This window comes from Ammospiza nelsoni, chromosome 7 (assembly GCF_027579445.1).
Source record: "Ammospiza nelsoni isolate bAmmNel1 chromosome 7, bAmmNel1.pri, whole genome shotgun sequence".
Lineage (NCBI taxonomy): Eukaryota > Metazoa > Chordata > Aves > Passeriformes > Passerellidae > Ammospiza > Ammospiza nelsoni.
Genome location: NC_080639.1, coordinates 23,089,208 through 23,116,532, shown reverse-complemented (window position 1 = coordinate 23,116,532; position 27,325 = coordinate 23,089,208). Strand labels below are relative to the sequence as shown.

Genomic DNA, 27,325 nt, shown 5'->3' with positions numbered 1-27,325 from the left:
ATATAAATAAGAAAACAGTGAAAGAAGGGAGGCATCAAAAAGAACAGTTTGCAATGACTGACCTAACTCAATACAGTTCGTAAAATGGAATTCCATTAAGAATCACTGCTCATTTTATCAGGAGGAAGTTTGTAATGAAGAGAAAAGCCAGTAGCAAAGGCTGGAGCAAGTACAGTTTAGACAGGTACCAGGCCTCCCACTGCTGGGCTCCTTGATGTTGCTCAGCCTGAGAGCACACCACGAACACTTCTCTACCCAAATTCTGAGGGGCACCACTCACAAGGCATTAACAGTTCATTTTCTAGCATTTTGTTCTGGTCTGTACCAAGGTTTATGCAGTATCAGCGCATGAATGTGCTTTCAAGAATGATTATTCAATCCAAATCTATTCAACCTATTCAACCCCCACACACAAAGTCAAACGTGATAGAATTGAAATGTTGCTTAAATGTTTTTTTCAAGATTTTTTCATTTAGACTACATCTGCTTTTTCATAGTAACTGAACTTCTCCACTCTCCCAACCTGCTAACACAAACCAAACTTGCACCTGTAAATCAAAAAGACCTACTTGATTTTATAATGTAATTTAAATTCAACAATGTTAAAAAGCTTTGGGCTTGTGCCCCAACCTCATTTCTCTTATTTATTTATTGCACTGTTAGAGACTTCTGGTTTCTAGTTTATTATAAAGGAAAAAGGAGTTAAGCCACTTCATCATCAAAACATGAAGATACCACACTACGGAAAAAGCACAGTTTAGATAAAAACATTTTGGGATTTCAAAAAATAACTGAGAATATTTGGAAATCTCAAAAAAAAAATCACCTTGCCTCTAAGTTCTGAATAACTGCAAGAATTCCCATTACACCCATCTGTCCTCTCATGCTCCACAACAGAAGACTTTGAACCACTTGGTGAAAAGGGGGGTGGGGGGTGGGAGGGGAAAAGTAAAAGACATTTTTGAACTTACTGTATCCACCTATATTAAGGGAGCCAAATTTTTTTGAAGGCATCTGAATATCTTTCAATGAATTTTCCAGTTCAGTGTTTTTTTCCAAGTATCTGAGGACTAAATAACAGAGTAAGATTCAAAGACTAAACAGATTTTTTCAAATGCACCGCTCTTTAATTATGAACCACTTTAAATATTAAACCTGAGATGATGGCAACTTAAATTGCAGCTTTAGTTTACTGCAGTTTTTGTTTTTCCTCTCAGATTCAACGTTTACAATATAGTTTTCCTTCAGTTAGTTTTTCCCTGTTTTCCACCTAAATATCATTTCAGAAAAACCAAACAATTATTCAGTAAATAGGTCATACACTACTTACTGTATTCTAGCCCTGTGTAAAATAATGTTAAATAAACTCTGAATAAATATACATCAAGCTATATAATTTATTCTTCTGGTAATTATTTGAAATTAAATTTACTCTTTATAACTGACATTTTTATTATTATACTATGCAATGAGAAGAAAATGAGAATAAATTTACAGTGCAATTTTCTGGCATAATATAAATTAAAGACAATCCCATACCTTTGTCATCAGTGCTTCTGTGCAGGCTAGACATGGGCAGGCCAGGACCTGTTAACAGGGCACAAAACCTTCATGTTTGCATGCTGGCTTGAAACACAGCCCTCGTAAAGTAATTGAAAACGGGTGAATCATAAAAGCCCAGAACTTGTTTCCTTCCAGTCTGCTCAAGTTAAATTTTAGGTTAGCAGGGCCCAAATTCAAGCCACAGGATCCCACAGAATGTTTAGGCTGTCTCAGAGATGAGCCACACGACTGTGAGGTGCTGAAGAACAGAATTTCCCCTCTTTAGCAAAGCCCATGCCTTGGTGGTGGACAATGGTTTGGTCATCAGGAAGCTTTGTCACAGGGACCACAGCAGCTGTCTTCAACCACTTTTACAAACTGACAGAAAAGTCTGTCTGCTGTCTGTCCTCCTAACCCATGGATTAAGGAAGATCTTGGCATGTTAAAAAACAGCATACACTTAAATTTAAAGTAATTTTGGAGACAATTTTATTTTTCCCAGCCTTTGATTAATTTAACCCTTGTACTACATGGCAGGAGCACTTAGAGGTCACAGACAGACTGCAGTCCCCCTGCTTACCCTATGATTACATTACTTGGATTTTCTTCTTGACCAGCACTATCTTAATTTTATTCTCATACATAAAGCACTGCTCTTTACCCAGTCTGTTGCTTGTCACATTTTCAGAGCCTCCAAATTCCTCCTGCAGGCAGAGCTCCCCATACATCTCTTGAGGAGATGCACAGTGGACAGGAGTGTTTTGCAGCTCTTTCAGGTCCACTGACAGATAGAACTAACAAGTTTTATCCCAGTTTTATCCCTTTTTGTCAAGGTACTTCTGAGCCTAGGAGGCATTATGTTTTTCCACTGCCAATACATTTATCCAATGTTATCAACACATATCATTGTTACACAGTACATATCAAGATCCTGACGAAGTGAACTTCAGCACCCAACTAATCAGTGAGTCATGTTTATGTCAATTAATTCGGGATATACTCACCGAGACAATTTAGCTGATAATACTGTGTGTCTTTGCTGAAGGACACAGAATAATACTGGCATCTTTTTTCATCCAGATTACAGCTAACACATTTAGGCAATTTTGGACTGCTTTCCAAGAGCACTCTGCAAAGTAAATGAGTTTTATCTCAGAGATATTTTTTTTAAGCTATGCTAAAGCAGTATATGGTTTTTAAGTAAGATGGCTGAATAAAAAAAGGTAAAATTTGGAAGCGATAGAAACTGATTCAAAAACTAGAGAAAACAGAGTTTCAGCTTTTGGGTTCAATTAATACTGAAATTATAGTAATAGGAAAAAAAGCATCAAGGTTATTTTTTAGGGTGTTTTTGCTTGAGGATTGGTTGTTCTCACAATTTCCCTTTGTTAACTGAATTTATAGAAAAATATTTCCATTATTTTTGCAGTTTATGCTCTTACACTTATTTTCATTAAATATCTTAAAGATGACCCCACATCAGGCTGAACATATGAATCTTTAAATTTTCAGTGATTTTTCCTTAAAGTTTCTCTTTTTTGTTAACAAAAATTTTACTCATACTGCAGGAAAAATTATTTCTTACTTATAAAGATTTCTTCCTCCTGGCATTTCATTATTTTCATTACTGATGTAGTATCTATAAAAGAAAAACATACTGGTTTTAGTAAAATATTTACAGTATAATTAAAAAATTTATCTGACATTTTTAAATTGGATTTTTAATAAGTTAAAAGCCTTCTCCCTCTTCTCTCTCCGTGTTTGCTTAGACCCTTGTTACCAGCCCTTAGGGAAGAGGTACCTTATTTACAGATACTTACAAAAATTCATTGGTTACAGCTTCTATGCTGATTACTTCCCAATTTCCTGTAGTAACAGCTACTGGAACCTGGAGCAGGGGAAAAGGCAAGGCAAGAAGTAGGACATGAGACTCCTGGATCACCAGGAGAAGCACAAGCCAGCAGTGACTGTCCTAGAGAAAATTCCTCACCTGTGAACCATTTATGTAATGGATGTGCTTGTAACCTGCTGTGTCGCTGAAGACTTTGTAGTAGGAAGCCTTGTCGGGTGCAAAGTGAGGGACAGATGGCTGAAACTTGAACATAAGAGAGATGTCTATTAAAGCAAAAAACAAAACTCCAGATCCTAAGCGATAAATTTAGGTTTTAATATCTCTAACCAGGACTCTCAATGCTTACAACAAGGCATCAATGAATGTACTGCAAACATTTTTGCCTTCTGACTTAGTAGGTAGAACCCATAGCCTTCATTCTTTAAATAAGCACACTTGAAATATTTTCCTGCTCCTTAAGCAGCAGAGTTTCCTGAGTATTAGTCCTGGCAGTGATCCATACCCCCCAACTCCCTCACCCCTGCCCAGAATTTGAAGTACTTTTGGTGGTCTTAGTTTTCTACAATTTTAGGAAACAATATGTGCATCTACTTTCAAAAGCACTGTTTTATTTAATCCAATGCAGCTGTAACCTATAAAAATGCAAATTTTGCAAATTCGTGTTTTTCTTGAATTTCCCATTTTAAAACACATACTTGTGAACAAATTCTTTGAACTCAATTTTTTTTTTTAGCTTAACAGTGAAAAATGTCCTGCTCTATTCAAAAAAACACAAGCTGCTTTCCAAAAGGAAATTTTGCTAGCAAGTAGGTGATTACAGAATGACAGAGAATTCAAACTGGAATAATATTTTCATGAAGTAATGATCCATTTATCAATTGAGAGTGACAGAAATGAATCAATTTCTTCTATTGACTGCCATTTTAATGTGCTACATATGGTAGAAAAAAAGGAGAGGAATGAAATTGAGCTGAATGAAATAAAACTTATTTCTGTGACAAATGCCCAAAGGATCTAAATGCTAATTAGGCAACTGACACAATGTAACTGCCTCGGAGATGTTGCACCCATCCTGAATGGTGAAACAAAGCTGAAGTGATTTGCCTCCGGTCATTCAGAAAGCAATGACGAAAATTAAGTCTTTCTAACCGTGTGCTCCAAATAACCTCTCCTTGTTCCCAAGCAATATTTCTGCAAAAATTAATCTGGCAAATATTTTGCTAGCTCTTCCCTTATTTTTCAAAGTGTGACTTTCTTTTAACTCAACTGGCAAGCTCTAACAGCTGATGACCTGGAAGCCATATACAGCAATGCAGGCTTTTCTGAGCATTCTTCGTTTAAACATTATTTCATCTCTATTAAAAAAAAAAAAACACCAAAGTACCAAAAACCCAAAAATCCCCCAAACCAAAACCACCAACAAAAAACCTAAAAAGCTCTCCCCAGCAAAACCCATAAAAAATATTATAGGTACAAAGAGAGGACTATATGTCTGTATTCTAAACACACGGATAATTTACTTAAATTTTTCTACACATGAGTATGTGCATATATATATACATATATATATATATATCTTGCAAATGTATAAAGATATTTCTTATCGTCAAATATCATTTTATCATCCCTAAGAAGGTGAAAAAAATAAAAAAGGAATAAATATACCTATCCTATCCTCCCTACTCTCTATTCCTTTCTCAAATCCAAGAATCATACAGTGAGATTATCATTTCTTTCAACAGCTCCAAAGAAGTGGGTTGTCTCTTTAAAAGAAACAAAAAACCAACAACCTAGTTTAGTGGCACAGACTTGCATTTTGCCCTCTCATTTTGCACAACTGTTTACAAAGTCTGCAGCTTGATCATCACATTGTCTAATTGTGAAGCCTTTGCTGCAGAGAAGCAAAATGTGTCAGCGTTAAGGCCTTCCTTTCCATATCAAATTTGACAGCAGGTGGGTTGATCTCTCATCTTCATACTGCGGATGATTTCATCCCTGCTGTTGCCTCCCTCTTTGCATTTCTTTAAACTTTCATTTTTGACTTCAAAAGTGAATTAGTGACTAAAGCATAATCAGTGTGTGGAAAATGCGGGAGTGGAAAGTGTACTCTGTGTTCTCATCAAAAACTCTGAAACTCATTTCTCCCTCCAAATCTGAACTTTTGCATCTCTGCTTCACTTCCCCCAGATCTTCTGTGTGGTTCATTAGGTGCCTACTCCCTACCATGTACAAAAGGACTGAGAGGCAGCTTGGAAAGCATCATCCAGACAGTAGCGGCTGGTTTGGCAGAAGTGCATGAAAATTTTAATCTGGCCAGTTACATTCATCTTGTCCTCACTTCTCTTCAGTGGATATTTTATGCAGGGGAAAAATAAATAAATGAGTAGCCCAAATAAATCCTGAAATGGTTTGTTGCAACCTGATTGACTAAAAATTACCTTTGTCCTTAATGCCTTTATTCCAATACAATTCAAAGCTTACAGAATACACTTCTAAATACATTTTATTCCCTAGATCTTTCTGGAGGTAGTAGGAAGACTAGAAAGCAGGTAAACTAGAATAGCTGGCAACTCCCCAGAACAAAGGGAATTCTGAATCTGGGCTTCTGCATTTTCCCCTACCTACTGCTACTGAAGAAGCAGGTCAGAAGCAGAAAGGAGTCTGGAAAGGGCGCTCTGCTTTTGGTAAGCTGAACATAAAATCATAGAATGGTGTGGGTTGGAAGGGACCTTGAAGTTCATCTTGCTCCAACTCCCCTGCCATGGGAAGGGACACCTTCCACTAGACCAGGGTGCTCTAAGCCCCATCCAACTTGGTCTAAAACAGAGATGGGGCATCTGCAGCTTCTCTGGACAACTTGTTCCAGTGCCTCACCACCCTCCCAGTGAAGAATTTCTTTCTAACCCCTAATCTGAGCCTACTCTTTCAATTTAAAGCCAGAACCTCTTGTCCTGTCAACAAGATGCACAGGTCACAGAGGACACGATTAGAGCTCCATCTACACTTGCCTGTCAGCCCAGCCTGGGAGTTCAGAACCCATTACCCACAAAAAAATTAAGCTTAACCCCAGGTGTGGGGTGACATTTGAGATAATTTTTTCCTGTACATGTAAAACACAGCAAGCAAGAGGATTCGACCTACAAACAAGGGGCACTGCAAAATGCAACAGGGTCATATGAAATTTTCATAATTATCAGAATTATTTAGCACGTAGCAGTTTTAGAAATTGAATACTCACTCTGCCAATCCAGCCAGTTGTACTTTCTTCAGTAAATTGTTTTTCCTAAGAACAAGAAAAACAAACAATCCCACAACAATTATGTTTATTTTACATCAGGCTTTATTTCTACAAAGATAAACATAGAGATATATTCTACTCTTTTCTAGTTTCATCTACCATTGCAACTCTACCACCTAATTTCTCTTACCTTTGGACATGACCAAGTAGCATTTTCAAAGTCACAGACTGTGAGGACTGAAAAATTCTGAATTCTTCTGAGCCACTGCAGACAAATCCTTTCATCTGTCACCCATGTTACAACACTCAAATAATGATCACTGAAAACAGCAACAACATAAGATATTTAAAATCCTCTCTATAATAGCATACCATACAATTGCATTCAGCAATTCACTGAATGAGACTCATCTGGCTATTTTCATTTCAATCTACTCTTCAACAATAAACAATGATGCAAATGTAATTGAGCCATTTTTTCAACTGTTTTTGCTGCTAGTAGATGCCTTGGTTATTTTCAGAGATACAATAAAGAATTAGATGGCTCATAAAAACCCACATCCAGAAAGACTGCAATTAAATTTTAACAGCTATTCTCTAATGCATAAAATAATAGCTACTCCAGGCTGTTCATAAATCTTGTACTGTGTGCATCTAGAGGAAATTCTTCTGAATATTAAGCTGTATATGCCTTAGATTAAGCAATTTTATCCTTAGCTGCCTGAAGTTGGTTGCTTGTAATTATTTTCTGAATGATAGATACGTTTTGTTCAATTTAGTAGTTTTTTCTTTGGTTGCAGTCGAGGAGAGATCATACCAAAACCAGACATGACTATTTGAATATTTTACTTGCATCTTCAGAATACCACCCAGCTGACATGAAGGATGAAGTATCAGAAAAAAAAAAACAAACATTTTCATGAATATTCCTGTATATTAATTTTAAAAATGTGCCACATAAAATTTAGTGGCTTTGTTTACCATAACGATCTGTTAGATGTACTGTCTTTTCTTATTTTAGATCTTTCCTATCTCTTTGAAGCCTTATGAACTAAAATAAAACAAACTTCCCCTCCAAGGCAAGTATACATTTTTAACTGTAATTTGCACATTTGACTTAGTTCCAAGTTCATGTTCCCTTTTCCCCCAAAGTTAGTTAACAAAAATGTGTGGGAAGTCTTGTGATAAGAGTATCTTTCTGATCACTGCAGTCTGGGGAAGGAAACACTACAATTAGTGTGGATGGATTAAAAATATGTCAGTTGGTTATCAAAAACCTTCAGATTTATTCCTACATTACAGTTTCAAATTCATGTTTGTAAAAGGTCTATTTCTGCATGTATATTTGACTGGGATGTCAGCAGGTCATTTAATTGCTACTGCCATTGAGTCTGCAGGAGCTTGTTGGTGAAAATAAAAATAAAACATCACTCTTCCTGTACCTATAGTAGTGGTTTCCCTTGTTTTGTAAGGGGAATTAGTCCCACATTTATCATCCCTTCAAAGTGAGAGTTGTTAATAATTCTGGTGACTATAAATCATTAATCAGACAAGATGAACATTACAAGGAAAACAAACAAAACAAATACCATTTATTGAGCTATTACAAGAACCATCCCTCCCCTGTGAGAGTGGGAATGCACCTTCAGCACTCAACAACACACAAAAGGTTAACTAAGCTGCAATTAACTCAAGTTTAAAGTACAGTAGTTTTGCACTGCCCTTCTTCATTTGTTGCTGAAAAGGGATACTCTGCAACTACTCTAATTAGAAGTCAGCTTAATCTAGGATACATAATTTCAGACAAGAAGGATCCATTCCCTTCATCTTCCTGCTGGCCAACAGGAACCCCCTGTATCCATGGTGCCAAAACCAGTGTTTAAATGCTGGATGGATTTCATGCTGGTCATTCAAGCAGAGTGCCAGGTTTCAAGTACCATCACATGGCAAAGCACTGCCATTCCAGATTCTGGCAGTTTTTCTTGACAAATAAAACTCTTGCTCTGCAACATAAGTGAGCTGTGCCCCCTTCATACGTAGGGGTAAAATTGGTGCTCATCCAAGCTCTGGATAGTGCTGTAGCAGGCAACTATTTGCTGAGGCACTGCCCTTCAACATCCCCAACTAGGCAGGTGGAGTGAGGTATGCCACCAACTCAAACCCAGTTTTGCTCAAACTTTAGCTCCTTGGAAGTAAAAATAGAATTCTCCATCACAAAAACTAACCTTTCCTGTCATACAGTGGTGTACATATAAATACAATGTAAATATTCAATACTTTGTGCTTCCAACAAAAAACCCCATCCAACAGCAGCACTGCACATTGCTCACCTTTTCCTACTATTATACTTTGCTCTTGCAAAGTTCCCCAAAACTTGTTCTGGCCACCTCAGCTTTTGCAGGACACATAAGGTGAGACTTGACCATTATTTGGTTCAGCCACTGGGAGAAGGAGTGAATTTTGATCCTTGAACTCATCATTCAAGATTTATATTTGCATTAATCCTGACTAACAGAGTGGAAAATCAATTTTTAAATGGATGGACTCCATGTAACTCACACCTCTGTTAGCCAGATGGGTGCGAGGCTGGAAGGTAGCTGATGGTTATTCTCCTCACATCAACTTCCATAAGGTATTAACAAATATTTTAAAAACCCTCTAAGACAGCAAAGATCTTAATCAGTACTGAGCAAAATGTAAAGGGCTTTTAATTCTGAGGCACTGGAATACTGGAGAAAACAAGGCACGACAGCTATCTAACATGCAGCTATGGCAGTGTGACTGCAAGGGAAGGATAAAGAACAACATATTCATAAGAACTTGCATCTCTGTTAACACATGGATGTTACACTGTGGTGAGGCTGAAATGAAAGAGCACTGATTTTCCAGTTATAGGCCCCCACGTATAAAATGCTGGTTTTATGCATAAGCTAACAGACCTTTGTTTTTTTCTGGTTTATCAGTAAAACCTGTGCTTTCATACCCATCATGTTTGTAAGTGCAAACCTCTAAAACATTTCCACAATACTGTTAAAAAAGAAAAAAAACAAACCCCAAGATTTGGGATAGCAAATTGTGTGCATGCACTTTAAATTGATGTAGCTGCTCTTCACAAAATACATTTATATCATGTTGTGCATTTCCAGTGGCATTTTGAGGAATACAATTTTCCACTTACTCTGAGAGGTGCTGATTTTCACCATCTTCCCAAAGAAAACAAACATTTTAAGTATAAATCTGAAGACAACCACGATACCTTGCCTTAGCAAGGAGTCTGCTTCCAATGAAATCAAATCTTCACTTACCATTAAGGTTTTGTTTTGTTGGGTTTTTTTTCTCCAGTGAATAGAAATACATATATTATAATTTGATTATACGAAAACTTGCTCATATTAAAGTTGTACTGTGAAATGACTTCACCATAGTTAGACTCCACTGAATGTGATGAGCCAAGAACTTGTCACATTCTGAATATAACATACATGGAATATGCCATCTATATATAATCACTAGGAGGATAATCTCTGTGCAGATTTTCTCTGGTAAATCTTGTTGCTACCAGAGATACATTACATGGAAAAACTGCCATATACACTGAATACAGGGAGGTCACATATAAAAGCTCCTCCTCTCCCATCAAAAGAAACAATCGCATATCAAATATTTAACCTAAATGTCTCACCTTGATTTTATTTCTGCAGGTGGAAAAATTTCAACAGACTTGAAAGTTGGAAGTGATGTGGTATCCACAATAAAGAACTGTACAGTTGGATTTGTAGCTCCCGCCTAAAAATAAAATTTTTCATTGTATTTTTGAAGAGAGAATATTCTTTGTGAAGCATTTGAAATTATAGATGAATAAGTCACTACAGACAGAAAGGTAAAACAAACCAACTGCAAACATGTGAGAAGACAAGTTCCTAAATGCAGTTTTATGACTGGTACATAAATTATCCTTTGTATTTTTCACACAGAAGTGTTGGTTATTGGTTTCTAGATTAGAAAGACTACTACATTTAGAAACAATCACCGGGATTGCTGTATTTGACCAGATCTCATCCTACACACCACACACAGTACCTAGAGAGAATCAAATCCATTGCTAACACACATGAAAATGCTTCTCCATGGAAGCAGCACCTTACATGAACTAATCATATCACAGCTGCCTGTATCACAACCAAAGCTGTGACTGCGGCATGCACTGCACTATCTCTGGTGTAATGCTGCTGACAGCAAAAGAGCTCTGTCAGCAAGGGCTGCTTCTCTTGTGGTTACCCAGCCAAGTCCTTGTGGTGACAGCTAGGTAGCTAAATTTGATCCACCTCCAGAAGTCAGCAATATTCCAAACAAAAGGGGTTTGTAATAAAGTGTGTAATTTAGATTGGCAATTCATTCTACACCTTTGTCTCTTCTCAGGGGCCATGCTCAGGACTGCAGCTGTCAGTGACCCTTCTGGGGGAGGCTCCAAGGGCAAAGGCCATGTGCTCCAGGACCTTGGGGAAGGGTAGGGAGCGACCATGGCTGCTGCAGAGAAAGCTGAGCTGGGCATAAAGAGGGCAATTTCTCCACCAGACAGCTGTACCAGATAAGCAATAGCTGGCTGTATCATCTGCCCTGCCCCATTATCAAGACTGAAAATATCTTCCTGGGATGGCCAGATCATCATGGATTGGGGCAGGCAGGGCATGCTGATGCCTTAAGCCAACACAGAGTATAAAATACCAGGGGTGAACAGAAAGAGCTAAAATGATGGACTTGAGAGGATTTCAACCCATCTATTCCTTCCCAGCAATGGGGATGCCCAGCAGTGTGCTGATGAGTGTATTATGGAGGCCAGCTATGAGAACATGCTTGTATTGACACTCAGCAGGGTAGTGCAATTGTTGTACTCTAACTGTAATTTGTACTTGCTCTATGTCTTAAGTGCATTGCTTAGATAAATCAAAATCCTGTATAACACCAAATAAAAGGTAAATCCTGTATTAAATACGAAATCCTCCCCACGTGGAGCACATGAAGGAGCACTCTGCAGTCTGACTCTCATCTCATTCAGCCCAGTGCCAACTGTGCCATGAGCAGCGGGCATAAAGTTATGTGGAGAGGAGGGGGAAGGAGGAGGAGCTCCTTGCACTAAAGCTTTCACTCTCACAGCTAAAACTGGAAGAGCTTAAGGTGTGGGCAAAGAAACTCCTTTAGCAGATTCCTCCTCTTCCTCTCAATACAGGAAACTGAAAATGCTAGATTAGCTGTAGAAAATTCCATTATCAATACCATGCACAACACTAAGCTAATGTATATCTGCCTAATGCCTTGTACCAACTTAGCTCCCTGAGAGATTTTTTATCTCAACATCTACTCACTACCTCTAAATTTTATAGTGAAACAACAAAACGTTAAATCATACTTTTTTCCCTCCCTCTTTTTTCTTTCCCCTGGAGATAATAAAATACTTTAACATTGCCAGATGCTGTTGACTTCAGAAAGAGTAATCACAGCAAGCTGTTGAGGAGAGACAGACAATATTTTCATTAGCAGGAACTGATTAAATGAGACTACCCTCTTAATGAAACTCCAGAACAAACATGTTTAATAAATAACACAGACCTTGGGATATGGGATTTTAATGGTCTTTGGATACTGCAAGGTGTCTTCAGAATAAAAGGAATACTCTATAACAGGGACTTCTGTATCATTAAAGGATGCATATGCCAAAAAATTGCCATTTGGAGACCACCACAGAGCAGAATGGGTGCCAAACATTTCCTCTGAAAGAGATGCAAATGTATTGAAGTTATAATTGATAAGTCGGCTCTTCTATCCTAGGTGCTATTCTCATTAGTCTTTAATAGGATTTTTTAAAATTGAAGTTCAGATACTAAAATGCAGACTGTTTGTTAGGGTTCTGAAATGAGACATTAGATCAATGTTTATAATCTATCATGTGAAGCTAATTCACAGTAAAATTTCCAGTGACACAATGCTAACTAGGCAAACTCATATGTATTCTTAGACCACACTAGCCAGGCATTAAGCCCAGGTAAGAATGCATGCTCTTTGAAAATACAGAGTTTGATTAATTTGAATTTTCCAGTGGTAAGGAATGAGATAACAATTACAATAAACCAAAGTTTTTACATAATAATGGAAAGTAAAACTTGCTTGATGTAGTTACCTTCATAAACCCAGTCTGGTATTCCATTGAAAATTTTATTTTCTTCTCCATTTTTAGTGATTTGCACTGCTTCTTCTGTTGGGGAAGCTTTTACATAAACATTATTATTCCAAACATATGCCTGCAAAACATCATTGTGATAACAATTACTACTACAGTAAATCTTACTTCTTTTCTTTATTTCGTCTACAGGGCAATTTACAACAGATGACACAAAACATCTTTAAAAGCTGCATTTCACCAAACAGCCTTGATACTTAACAAACTTGGAATTACTAATACAAATCAGGGTGAGCAGTATAACTTCAGGCCAAGATGCAAAAAACCAAATCAAATATCAAAAGCGATATGAATACTCTATATTGAGTTTTGAAAATCTTGCAATTCATTTTCTCCCAAATACAAACTCATTTTCCTTCATCAGGAGTTTTCCACTAATTTTTCTTTCAAAGAAAACTACCAGGGCTTTGGTAAAACATTCACTGGGGTCTCAGGGCTGCCAATAGTTCTGCAAAGCTGGTACCTTTCTTCAGCAGCACTCAGAACTCCAGTTTTTGGCACCTCCTGCCTCTCTAATCACCCCTGGTTCTCATCTCCAATAACTGAACAACACAGTTTTATTCCAGAACTCTGCTCCAAGATGCAGAAACTCTTTTTTCATCTTCCTTTGCTTCTGTTGCTGGTCTTTATAATTGACATACAAATTCACTAAGCAATAAGAATAAATGAACATCACATTGTCCTGTGGCAGTCTAACACACAACAGAAAGAAGGCACAAGCCTTGCAAATGTGGTGGTTGGCACCATTGACATGGACTGAAGAGGAGAGGATGAAGAAAACAACAGTGGGAAAGAGTAAAAGATGGATTTTAATCCTCTAATCCCATTACATGCATCCATCAAGTAAAACTTCATCAATTTTTGTGTAATTAGGAGATAAAAATCACAGAGTGACGATTAAATAGACAGTTGTAATGCTGCTGTCTTTGAAAAGGATGAGCTACTGTCTGCAACTGTGAAAACACAAAGTTCCTGTGCATTTGTGAATTTCATGACTGCTGGGGCTACTAGTTACGTTCAGGAATGCATTTTCATCAAAGAACAAAAGAAAACACACAGAGGAACTTTGGAGTCTTTCCAGCAACAGCAGTCAATTTAGAGACCAGTTCAGCTACTTAACCTAGCAGCAGGAAAGTACCAAAACTCCAAGGGTACAGACAACACGAGCTTCCATGTCATGTGTAGGAAAATTACTCTATATAAAGTTTTATTTTTCTTTACTAACCAGCTTATGACCAACAGGTGACCAGGATATATACTGTGTATCATTAGGTAGTAGTCCATCATCTAAGATAGAACTGGAAAAACAAAAACAAATGCAGCCAAGAGAAATCAGTGAAATGACATTTTGAATGAATGTTAAAACAACATTTTATGTGCAAAAATTACTGACCTGTTACTGAAATCATAGATGTGATATGAAGCTGTAAAGGAATGCCTCCACAACTGCAAAAGAATTATTTTAATAGTAAAGAAAATAAATTTCACCAGGTTTCACATCTCTTGCAGCTTGAATTCCCCCTAAAGCTCTCCTTGTGATTTTTATTAAGATATTTAATATTATTTTTATTAAGATTAGAGATATTTTTATTAAGATTAGAGAGAACACAATGAACATACAAGGGTAACAGATCCCTACCAGGTTTAAGGAAAAACTAAAGAATTTCCACTCTTCTGGGGTCATCACTTAAGTACTCTGACTGAGGCCATTGACTGATTAATGACAGAGCTACAGATGCCATAGATGCTGCAGATTTTCAGAAACCCTTGTAGCTACATGGCAGACTATCATCAGTGTGCAGTTAACCCTCCTCCTTGTGCTTTACTGGCTCATTTCCTGTTTCCTGTCTCATTTTTCATGTTGTATTATTTAACTTGGCATCGCATTTTATAATAGCTCTCACAAGTCCCAGCAGTACGTCTGCAGCATTTCCTCCAGTACCAGGGTGACCTATTCCCATTCATACTGTCACAGAAATAAAACCCTTTGAGTAATCTGCCTCTTGAAATCTGTATCGCTCTGTGGGCACTTAACTGAGAGAAGGATGATGATGATGATGATAATGCACACACATTTAAACATGTTCACTATGTGGGGCTGGAGAGGTTTGATTCAGCCCACAGCACTGACATATTGCAATAATGCTCCCTTCTAAGAGGGTTCTTGGATATTTGTATGAAGATATAAACCAACAACTTAGTACTACACAGCCAGATGGCTATTACATAACAAGTGTCTACATCCTCATGATTCATTTTGTTACTCTCTTTCTTTGCAATAAAGATTAATAATAACACAACTTTCAATCACACTGTTATATAAAGGTTAAATATCTTGCTTCAGCATTAAAACAAAATTAACTCATATGAATGCAACAAGTAAATACTACAGAGCAATAAATTACAAGTAGGGTGGCTGGTAAAATATTAGGCAATTTGCGGCCTTTAATGATGAGTGAAGAGCGAAATAATTCTGAACAATTCAGAAAAACAAAAGCTAGGAGGCTTAGGAGGATCCAGCATGGAAGCTAAAACTGAAAAAAATTGATGCCTGAGTGCACAGACTGCATCTGGCACAGCTCAAGAACCACTCTGGGACCGCAAGGCCCGGGCATGTAGACAGTGTTCAGTGACACAGTGCTCAAGTATTTGCACAAGTTAGCACTGAACTTTTTACAAACAGAACAGGCACCTCTCTAGAAAAAGGAAAGAACAACAAAGTCAGCGGTTTCTCAGCGCACAAACTGCACAGTAAATGATCACCACCATTAGGCTTCTCAATTGGCACCCAGAGCCAGGTTTTTGTGCCACCTGGCATAAATGTGGGCTGACCTCTGTTGCACGGCTCAGCACCGTGCCAGGATGAGGCATTCTGCTGCAGGCTTTTCATGTGCTCGCTGACAGGAGGCAACAGGGACACACAAGCCCACTCCAAGCACAAGCCTCCTTTGAAGCACATGCAGATTTTCATTCACCTCAGTTTTAAACTCTTACCTCCTATCACCATAATGTAACAACCACATATATATATATATATAGCACACAAATACAAGCAGATGTATACCAGCATATCTACTCATCACTTCTCCTTACCCACACAACTCCTGGGAGAGCCATGCCTATCTACTCTCCTAGATTGTCTTCCCAGATAAACCATCCAGCCTTGTTCTCCTTGCAATAACTCTACATCAAATTATTATCCAGATGATTTTTCCCTCGGGCAGTCAGCTCTCTTCTGCCAAGCTCACAGATAACACCAGTTTATTCCCCTCCTGCCTGCTCAACTTGACTGTTCCCTTACATTCATCACATTCATCCATCCTCCTGCATTTCCCTCACATTCTCTCAGCCTCTCAGTTGTTCCCAAACCTTTATTTTCCAGTTTCCTCCTCAGTTGTAAAGTGCACTTGTACCTTTGTATAGCTGTATTGCAGAAGAGCAAACTTTAGGTCAGGAGACAATATAACAGTGCTTGCCTGGTACTTATCCTGTCAACAAAGGAAGGGCAAAAGAAACACATTTAAGCACTGATTCCAAAGACAACACAGAACAAAATATGAAATCCAATACCTTTCCCAATGTCTGCATATATTACATATAAGTCAACATACTAAAGTTGTATTTGCCAGGATTAATGTGGGTGTTCCATTCTCAGCACTGATACACAGGATGTTCCCATTATCTGTTTTGTGAAGATACTGATTTCCTAAAAGCACAAGAGAGATGACAACCAAAAGTAAGTAAAATGCTCGTCAGTTACTTCCATTGCCCTTTATGCTTTTAAGCAGGAAATAAATCCCCAAAATCTGCTTAATGCTGTGTTTCTCCATTCTATAACAAAAGGATGCCTATAGCACAAGAATGTTCACAAAATGTAGTTGTGGAGCCCACAGCATCCACCTCCCAGCATCCCTTTTCCTTGGGGCAATACTAGGCATACTCAGGAGGAAGAGCAGCCTGTATCTCCCTGCTCTCTGGCAGCCCAAAGCACAGGCAGCTGACACACCTCAGAGGGCACCATGCTTCTACCCTAAAGCACAGGAGTAGGTACGCTCTTTTAGCAGTAGGAGAATATCACTTGCCATGAACATGAGCACGTTTCTAAGGGAAACAAGGAATCAGCCCTTTGAGCTACGTGCTGTTCCATAATGGCACAATTAAATAATTTGACTTTTTTTTCAGAATACAGAAGTCACCTCAGCATGAGATGACTGCCGGTCGTACATCGCTGAAGGTAGCACATTTTCTTGACATTCAAGTTGTATGTATAAATGAATTACCTGAAATCCACTCCAAATTATGTGTTTTGTACTTATAGTCATTGTTCACGTAATTCTGTAGAGTGTACGTTTTTCCTGAAGGAGTCTCTTCTGAAAGAAACAGATAGAAGAGAGATTCTGATTTGTGCTGCAAATTGTTCCACCCCAGCTTCTTAACCTGGCTACTGAGTGGATTTTTGTTGCTGGTTATTAAAGCATTTTAGCTAACCATCTCTAAAGTAGTAGCAGTGGGAAGGCAATAAAACTTTATTGCAAGGTAAATTCAGCAAGCATAAAATAAAGGAGCATCAGCAAGGTCACTCAACAAACTCATGGAAATCAAAATACCTTTCTGACAGTGAAAAAAATTACCAGAAGACCTCTGGCTCTCTTACCTCAGCAAACATGTACTCCTCAAAAGCTGAAAAGAAGTGATCTTTGTCCTTACTCCCCACGCTCGCTCTAGGACGTTCACTGCAAAGCCCCAGTTGCTAATAGTTGCAATTGTGAATCATTTGCTAATCCTTAAGCTCAAATTTCAGAAATGCCTCAAATAAAAAAAAACCTAAAAGTCTGAGAAGCAGTAAAATATTCAGGGAAGGTCAAATTAAAAAAAAAATAAAATAAAAGCCACTTCCTGATAAAATTATGATGAAATTATTGATTAAATATTTATTGCTCTTTTGATGTGATTTTCATCAAGGTATCTTTAAGTTCATTTTAGCATTATGATTTTGATGGGAAAATTAAAGCCAAGTAACTGCCCTAGTCTGAAAAGACCAAGTGAAACTTTGAATCTAGTTAAACTAATGAGTTTGGTAATCAGCTTCAGCTGCAGTCAGCTTGTATGTAAAGTATTTCTTTCTTACTGCCTGCAGTGCACAAGCTACTTTTTCCAAAGTATGACAAGTAGTAACAACAACAACAACTCATTCTGTGAGTCTTTGGGATTCTTTTCTTCCAAAAACAAACACTACAGATTTTAAATTCAGGTGTGCGATTCTCTCCCTGCATCCTCCCTTTTTTTTTAATGGAAACCTAAAATCTACCTTCATCTACCTGCATATACCCTTTTACCTACAGGGTCCAGAAGGGAAGGAATTTTAATTTCAATTGGCTAAATCAAAAGACTAGAAAAAAAGCAACTGATAAAAACAGTCAAGTACAGATGTGGTGACTGATCAGCCAAGGTGCTAATCTGCCCCATCAATTCTGAGGCCCCAGTCTTTTGGATACTTTTAAACACACTGCCTTCCTTCCCTTTCCTTATGCTGCAGAAGGAAAAGACACCAAAGTCCTTGGGGACACACACACAGAGAAAAACACCCCACAACAGTTTCTGCAGGTTCTGTTCCTGCAGGTTGGATACCTGTAACATCTGGAACAGCACATGAAGATATTTATATCAGCTATTACAGCTTTACTCTCATATCCAAACAATATAAACTGTATATATAGCACAGACTGTACAACTACCACTGCAAGAGAGGTAACAAACAATGATTTTAGCCTAAAATGCTCAGAAAAGGTTAAAAAATGCTTGCCCCATTCCGTTTGAAATGTGACTCCTTAAAAAAAATTACTAGGCTGGATTTATTGCTCTTGAAGTTTCTGTGAGAATATTAATTTCTCAGGTTATTTATTTAACTGAATATTTAATTTGATGGATTATGAACAAGTGGGTATTTAATATTCATACACAGTTGTCTAGTTGGGAATATGACTTCTTCCTAATCGAGAAAGTGTCATTTTCAATCAGAGGGGCTTCAGAAAGCAACAAACTCTCTCTTGGAAAAGGAGAAGCAATTTAAGACAGGTGGCTGATGAACAGGTTTAGGGATTTTTCCAAACTGATGAATGTTTTTCTCCCTGGTGACATACATATTTTGCTAAGGTCTCATTACTAAAAATCAGGACACTATTAAGATTTGTTGGCTATGTATAAAATTAAAATTTCATTTTCTGTCAACACCTTCCACATAGTATCTGAATATGAAAACACACGCCAAGCTGTAAGGGTACAGTCATAGAAGTTCTAGTGGAAGCATTTTCTTTATCTACAAGGTAGGCCACTACCAGTATATTCTTACTTATCCACTTTGTGCCACTGACCAAAGATACTCAACATACATTGAATTCCAAATTTTTGTTCTTATTGTTCAGATTCTATTTGAAAAGAAAGGTCAAACAGGATTATTTTGACAGAACAAATCAATTGCTGACATTCAAGAGCATTTTATTGGCTTTGAAGATGGTATACAGGTCAATGGATGTTTATATTTTAGCAAAACTGCTTCTTTCACTCTTAGGCTCCTCAGAGAGGCTGCATTTTCTTGTTATTTTTCTTTTTCAACAATTCCACATACAGACTTATTTTTCTAAACTCCAAATTATGAGCTTCCAATGCTCAGTACTGGGGCCAGTTCTGTTTAATAATCCTTATCCATCCATGGATGAGGGGATTGAGTTCATCCTCCTCAAGTTGGCAACAACACCAAGTTGGGCAGGAATGTTACTCTGCTGGAGGGCAGGAGGGCTCTGGACAGGCTGGATTGATGGGCTGAGGCCAAGTGCCTGAGGTTCAGCAAGTGCCAGATCCTACACTGGGGTTACAACAGCCCCAGGAAGTGCCACAGGCTGGGCAGAGTGGCTGGAGAGCTGCCCAGCAGAAAAGGACCTGGGGGTGCTGTCAGCACCAGGCTGAACATGAGCCAGGGTGTGCCCAGGGGGCCAAGAAGTCCAGCAGCATCCTGGCCTGGATCTGCAATAATGTGGCCAGCAGGAACAGGACTGTGATTGTGCCCTTGTACCTGGCACAGGTGAGGCCACACCTCGAGTGCTCTGTCCAGTTCTGGGCCCCTCGATCCCAGCCAGACCTGGAGGTGCTGGAATAGGTCCAGAGAAGGGGAATGGAGGTGGTGGTGGGTCTGCAGTACAAGTCCTGTGAGGGTGGCTGAGGGAGCTGGGAGTGCTCAGCCTGGAGAAGAGGAGGCTCAGGGGGAATGGTATTGCTTTCTACATCTACCTGAGAGTAGGCTGTGGTCAGGTGGGGGGCAGGCTCTTCTCCCAGGCAGATAGTGAGTGGACAAGAGGAAATAGCCGGCAGCTGTGCCAGAGAAGGTTCAGGTTGGACATCAGGAAGAATTCTTTCACTGAAAATGTTGTTAAGCATTGGAAAGGAGTGGCCAGGAAAGTGGTGGAGTCACCATCCCTGATAATGTTTAAGAGATGACAGGATGTGCTATGGTTTAGCTGACAAAGTGATGTTCAGTCAAAGGTTGGACTTGATGATCTTGGAGGTTTTTCCCAATCTTAATGATTCTGTGATTCATCTCTACCCTGGTCTGACTCCTGACAGTACACTGGTATTTCCACTGTCATAATGATATACTAGGAATAGTTACATCATAATACCCCTGCTACAACAGTAAAACTGTAACTGCAAAAAACTTCTGCAATGAAGTCTCTCAACTGTTTACATAAGCAGTACTCATACAAAGTTGATAAACAATTCTGTTTGAATTTTGAAATTTCCTATCAACATGCCACGCTCTCTTAAGAGAAAAATTGAGTTGGTTTCTGTAGGTGTGAGGTGTTGACATTGTTTAACCCAAGTTGGCAACTAAGTACCACTCGTTTCCTTCCTCCCTCGCCCTCAGTGGAGATGGGGAGGAGAATCAGGAAAAGATAAACCCATAGGTTGAGGTAAGAACAGTTAATGATTAAAATAAAAATAAATACAATACTCCTAATAATAGTAATAATATTTGTAATGAAAAGGAAAGCAAGAGGAATAAAACCCAGGAAAGACAACTGATGCAAAATACAATTTGCTCACCACCCAGTGATCAAGTCCAGCCTGTCCAGGCAGCAATGGGCACCTGGCAGCCAATCCCCCAGTTTATGTGAGCATGACACTCTGTGTTATGAAATACTCCTTTGGCCAGACTGGGTCAGCTCTCCTGGCCATGCTCCCTCCCAGCTCCTTGGGCACTTCTTTTCTGGCAGAGCCTGGGAAATGGGTGTCTATGATTTAAGGGTAAGCACTACTTAGAACAACCAAAAAACATCAGTGTGTTATCCACATTATTCTCATACTGAATCCAAAACAGTACTGGACTAGCTACCAGGAGAAAATACCTGATTCCCAGCCAAAACCAGGACAGGTGTAAAGCAAACAAGAAGTTAACAATTGTGTAAGGTTTACGGTATGACATATTGCCATACCAAAATGGAACCATGTTGAGAAATTACTTTTGGCATATGTTTTGATTATTCTCCAGTGTCAAGGCACATTTTCCTAATTTCCATGTGTAATTAAAAAAAAGGGGGGGAAAGAAATGAACGGACTTTAAACCATGGTAAACAATAAAAGCAGCAATATTGGAAGCTTTACTGCATGTTCACCACTACCAAGAGAGACAGGAAAAACCACATACAGGGAAAGACAAGTGCAAGCATGATGTTCAGTAATAACAAGAAAGGGATAGAGAAATTATAAAAAACAGAAAAGGTGAATGGTTATTGCCATTTTAAAGTGAAGGCAGAAGAGCAAGAATGATCTGCAATCAAAGCATGTAATTTAGGAGCAGCAGGAGAGATGCAAGGGAATCCTGGCTGATTCAGTGGTCAGAAAAGTAAGAGACATTTCAGGCTAGTTTTTCCAAATCTGCTGTTTCCCCATTTCTCTTCCAACCTGTAAAAGAGTACTCTAATTCTTCCCCCCAGTTACTATGTGACAGTTAGAGACCTGATTTCCAGCAAAACAAAAGTAGGTAGAAAGTACTGTGCTGGCTCAGGCCAAAGGCTCACTTAATCCACAATTCTATCCAATACCCAGGGGCTGAGACAGGACATTCAGGAAAGACCACCACCAAATGTGAGTGCTGTGACACCTCCTGAAGCAGTTCATCCAAAAGCTACTCCATGGGGCTGCAGAGAGCTCCCTGGAGGGATTTAATCATTAACTTGGTAAAGGAATCTCTGTCAAATTTATCCCACCTCACGAAAAGCAAGGAAATGACAGCAGAAGTGCTCTATAAATAGCAATCTACTGTTGATAAAGGGGTTTTATATTGTATTACTCAACATTTGAATGAGGGTAGATAACTGAGTTAAATGACAGGCACAGAAGTCAAGGACACATGTCCATTCCCTATCTTTTCACACTCACACAGAACACTCAGGCACCTTAAGGTCATTAACTTCTCCAGGACCTGCTGTGCTCTTCCAGCCTCTCCTAGGCACACTTCTATCAAAAGACCACCAAAGCTTCTCATTTAGTGAATATCTCACCCTTAGAGAATTACAGCTGTGAGTGAAGAAACCTGGTTTGTGGATGGACAGCTGTCTGGGACCCTCCCTCTAAGGCTGCCTATGACTTGCTCATGGCAGCAGAATAATAGCAAATACTGCACTGTCTCCTTGCTGCTCCCAGCACTGCCTGCTCATCCTCCCACCCCTGGTGCTCCTGCGCAGCCGCAACAAGACCTGCAGTCAGAGAAGTGGTAAATATAGACACGGGATGTTTCAACCTGCCTTTTGCATGGAAGGTTATAGAAGAAAAAAAAACAACAACCGTGAGAAGTGTAAGCAAATTGGTGAATCATGAACAAACAGACCAAATATGTTTTTATAAAATACTCATGCTTTAAGGGTAACAACTTGTTGCTGTAGTCACCTGTTGGATAGTTCCTCAAAGCACAACAATGCTTTGATCAACAGACTTCAAATACAAACCCCAACACTGTTTTGAAATTAAACTGTTTGATGAAAGTAGCCCCATGTGGTTATTAAATATAAAATGAAGTGTCAAAATAGGCAGTGGGCCTAAATGAAATATAGAATTTTGTACAGAGTTCTGTCAGCAGACCCTCCAGGTAAATGGCTGTACCTCAAATTAGGGAACTACTCCACAGATTTAAGTCGTCTCTATTTGTCCATGCTAAGTGTCTGCAAGAAAAAAAAACAGAAGTTCTCCTTGCAAGGCCTACAGGCCAGCCAAAAAGCCAGAACTCTGCTGGAGAGGCAAAATTCCACTACCTTCCACTGCACTGGAGACCACTTCCCCAACTATTTATGTGCTGCACAAATACTAAGCTTATGAAATGAAAATACATTGAGAAGCATGGCAGGGAAAACAGCTGCAGACCAAAGGTAAGAAGTTCAAACTCAAAATTATCTATTTATATCAATAACTGTCATATTCACTTCCTGTACAATGCTTGAACCACTGTGATGAAATGAAAACTATTTGACTGCAATTACAGGGCTTTTTATCAGAGCAGACTTTGATTTCATAGTCACAGTCACATGAGCTGCTCCTTCCCAAAGCAGTTTTACCACTTTTCATTTTTTACTGAATCACCTGCATGGCCCAAGAGGCATTCCTAGCTACTCATGTCCTGTGGTTGTTCAATAAAGCCTTATAATTAAAGTAGTGATTAATTGCCCTAACCTATAAATTACTACTTTATGAGTACACCACCTGTACACTCTCAGCTAACAGGAAACATCTGTTTAGCACCCTTCAGTCAAAAATTCATAGAACTCTGCAGTTCCCAAACTACAATGGTCACAGTTGTTCAGATGTTACTGCTGGCCTGATTTGTGAAGAGACAGGAATTCAAGTTTTTGGACTGGGACCACTCCATCTCAATCCTTATTTTACCCAGAGGGACTTAATGAACCACCTGGGTGTGTTCTCTATGCCTTAATTTGAACCAACAGTAAGAAGTCTGACACACTGTTCTACTCTTTTATAACCAAAGGAAACAAGCCAAAGCTGACAGCATGGTGGTATTCTGTGTATTGTAGAACAGAAATGCCTCTTTGAAGTAAAATTAATTTACTATGTAACTGAATGACTGATCTTGAATTGCAGCCACTTCTAGAGGAAAAGAACTCCTATGCTACAACTCATGAAAGAAGAAAACCCACTTTATTTACAGAAAGACATAGCATTGGCATCAAGATAGACAAGTACGAACTCTTCAGCAGAGTTCAGGCCTGCATACTGAATTCTTTCACTAGGTGTTACGCCTGCACACATCCATCTGATAAGTTATCAAGACCCTTTCTCTTGCTCTTCCCCACTTGTGAAATTCAGAGTATTTTTTGTCACCTCAAAAATCTGCTTTTTTTTGAGATAAGTGGCAAAAAGCTGCCCAAAAATAAGAGAAAACAGACTCAGCATCCACTGATGGAAGTTTCAGCCTAGAAGGCATGTAACTCAGCTATCTGGACTTAGAAAATCCAGTTCTGAATGACTGTGATATTGACATTAATATTAATAGAGCTGAACTGCAAAACAGTTTAATGTAAATTATGCCACAGGAGCACCAGTGACACAAGCTCCACCTCTTTAACCAACACAACAAAACCCCCCAACTTTGTGCACACATAAGCAATTTCCAAGCACATCGTCAAGATCCACTTACACATCTTCACTTTTTTTGGGGCGCACTTCTCATACCTAGGTTAGTCTAGAAACCTTTCCTCAGAGTGTGCTGCGCTGTTATACACATCCCGACTGCTCAGCTGTTAATCACAGGAACACAAAACGAGAGCAGCTCCGTCCTAGCAGCTGAAAGCAGGGCACTGCTTGATCAGGATTTAATGCTGTTTCACATTAACCTCCAGAGCGACAAGGGCGACCTGGAAAGTGCTAACTGGTCAGAGTCCAAAAACTCATTCAGAACCTTTCTGTACTTTTCTGACCTCTGTAACTGTGCTGTTTATATAATTTCACTCAGCGGTGTTAACAAAAGTTGTGCAAACAAAGCAAATGAGAGGGAATATAATCTTTTCAATACACTCTAGAAAAATCAGTAATTGTCAATTTACTGCTGGTTCGAGAGCCTTTGGCGACAATAAGAACAGAAAATGGTGAAAACGACAATGCTTCTGATTATTATCAACAAACAAGAAAATTAAGAGATTTTTAATTTTTAATTTTTAATTGTCCCGGCGCCCCCCACCCTCTCAGGTGAGACGGCCGTACCTCCCGGGTTCCCGGACCCCGTTCCCTGAGGCAGAAACTTTCCGCAGAACTTTCCCCGCCCCGCTCCCCGCTGCCGGCGCACTTACGGCGGGTGAGCAGCACCAGGGGCACGGTGATCACCACCACAACCACGGCGACCGCCAGGATCCCCAGCAGCCACTTCAGGAAGCTCTGCAAGACAAGTCCCGTCAGCCGCCGGCGGCGCAGGCCCTGCCCGCGCTGCCGCCCCCCGCGCCCTCACCCACCGGCATCTCGGAGCTGATCCGATCACAGCCGATCAGAGCCGATCAGAGCCGATCAGAGCCGATCGGAGCCGAGCGGGGCGGGCGCAGCTCCGCGCCGAGCCGAGCCGAGCGCGCTGTGGCTCCGCAGCCCCCGCGCTGCCCGCGGGGCTCCGCTCCTGAGCGGCGCCTGGGCGGGGGCTGGGGGCGGCCGATGGGGAGCGGCAGCGCCGGGGGTTGTGCAAGATCCCGGCTCCGCGCTGGCTCCGCCGTGCGAGCGGCGCTGTCCCCGAGCGCTCGCGGTGACGCCGCTGGACGCGGCAGCAGAGGCTCGGGACAGCGCGGGGAGTTCTGTCGGAAATCAGATAACGGCCCAGGAGTGCGATGCCTTCAAACGCTGATGGAAAACTCCCAGTGTTTTGATAACGCCAGCATTTCTTGTTAAGTTTCTGCTCTTTGAACTTCTTTTTCTGGCAGTCATGAAAAAACAGATAAAATTGCAGGAAGGGCTTATATTTATAGTTTTTTGGCACTGGAGGTAGATGTGTAAGTCTGCTAAGTGGGTCTTTAAATTAAAATCAGAAAATGGAAATATAGGACAAAAGTTTAAAATTTAGTGGTGAAGATGACCCTTGTTTGTGACATAAAACAATTCCCTTTCCAAGGAGAGTTTTGACTATGTGCTGAGAAAGTAAGACAAATTGTTGGAAAAGACAGAATAACCTGTAAATCAAAACTGTAAAGCTTTTGATTGTTTAAAAAGCTGAGTCTTACCAGTTATTAAAAAAACTGAGCTTCTAAATTATTTTAAGAGCTCTAGCCTCCAAAACAATAATTGTAAGTCGTGCTTTTTGTTTTATCCATGTTAGATATTCCTCCTCTAATTGCAGAACACTCGTAGCTACCAGAGACAGATGCAGGTATTTTACGAGTTGCGAAATGTAACAGAAAAAGTATGTGATCAGCTGAAGCAAGATTTCAAGTCAAGGGAAATAGCAAATGTTCTTAGTCTTGCCTTCAAAGAACTTGTCAAAGCTTTCAGAAAGGTTATGCTGCTTGCTCCTTCATTCTACTTCTGCATACAGAGCACAGCATTTAATATTTTACTGCTGTTTCTTAAGCAAACTGTGTCTGGAAGTGGGAAAATAGCTTTTTGTGATAAAAAAGTCTCCTTTAGTATAACCAAAGTGTTTACAAACATTAAGGATGTGTCTGTCTGGGAGCTAACAGACTTCATCTAGGGACAAACTTGCTTATTGTGGTATACTATGCTCCTTGAAGGTAGCAGCTGGTACTAGTTACACATTTGTGCTGTGCTGGATTTATTGGGTTACCTTGGGAAGGTCATTCATGTGCCCTGACAGTGGTTCCAGGTAGCACAAGGTACATTTACCATGCAGCATCCAGCCTGCTGCAATTTCACAGCTTGCTAATCACTAATCTCTGAGTAGATGAGGCTACTTCTATAAAGTAAAATCACAGTGAAATAACAGTGCTTTACATTGCTTTTCAAAGTAGCATCTCATTATATGCTGTAAGATGCATGACCAATGTTTCAGAATGTCTTACAGCTCCACTTAAATATCAATCTGCTATACTGTGCATCTGTTTGTCTTATCAACAATCAAAAAGGAAAATAAAACACCACCACCCCTCACCCCAGGCTGAATTTCCCTTTTCCTAGTGAGTAGGAATCACAACATAGATATAATTCAGCCAATCTGTGCTTTCCCCCCCCCCCCCCAAACATTTAAGTAATGATCATCACAATGTCTCAAAATACAGCGCAGTCAAATTATGTCAGTCTTGTAAAAATGTACCTGAATGTTTTGTAGCTTTTCATAGCCAAGTTGCAGTTTAGTAATATTTTGGGATTATCTACCATGATTTAAAGTTTCTCATGGTGAATTCTAAGAAGAATAAAGGAGCTGTACTATCAATGCATATGGCTGGCTACTGCTGATTTCTGTGGGAAC

General features: G+C 39.5%; 1 protein-coding gene across 1 annotated transcript in view; it reads right to left on the bottom strand.

Annotated features, from left to right (window-relative positions):
* DPP4 (dipeptidyl peptidase 4) overlaps positions 1–25,523 on the bottom strand; it is a 40,180-nt gene extending 14,657 nt beyond the window's left edge. The window contains exons 1-18 of the mRNA XM_059476336.1: positions 25,374–25,523; positions 25,215–25,299; positions 17,148–17,237; positions 16,479–16,573; positions 16,281–16,355; positions 14,261–14,313; positions 14,093–14,165; positions 12,808–12,928; positions 12,240–12,400; positions 10,315–10,418; positions 6,823–6,952; positions 6,633–6,677; positions 3,533–3,637; positions 3,363–3,430; positions 3,128–3,181; positions 2,547–2,671; positions 1,540–1,587; positions 972–1,070 (exon numbers count right to left, since the gene is read on the bottom strand). Of these exons, the coding sequence (XP_059332319.1) occupies positions 972–1,070; positions 1,540–1,587; positions 2,547–2,671; positions 3,128–3,181; positions 3,363–3,430; positions 3,533–3,637; positions 6,633–6,677; positions 6,823–6,952; positions 10,315–10,418; positions 12,240–12,400; positions 12,808–12,928; positions 14,093–14,165; positions 14,261–14,313; positions 16,281–16,355; positions 16,479–16,573; positions 17,148–17,237; positions 25,215–25,299; positions 25,374–25,379 (1,537 nt within the window). The 5' untranslated portion in view covers positions 25,380–25,523. The remainder of the gene's footprint in view (positions 1–971; positions 1,071–1,539; positions 1,588–2,546; positions 2,672–3,127; positions 3,182–3,362; positions 3,431–3,532; positions 3,638–6,632; positions 6,678–6,822; positions 6,953–10,314; positions 10,419–12,239; positions 12,401–12,807; positions 12,929–14,092; positions 14,166–14,260; positions 14,314–16,280; positions 16,356–16,478; positions 16,574–17,147; positions 17,238–25,214; positions 25,300–25,373) is intronic.
* Between the last annotated feature and the right edge of the window lie 1,802 nt (positions 25,524–27,325).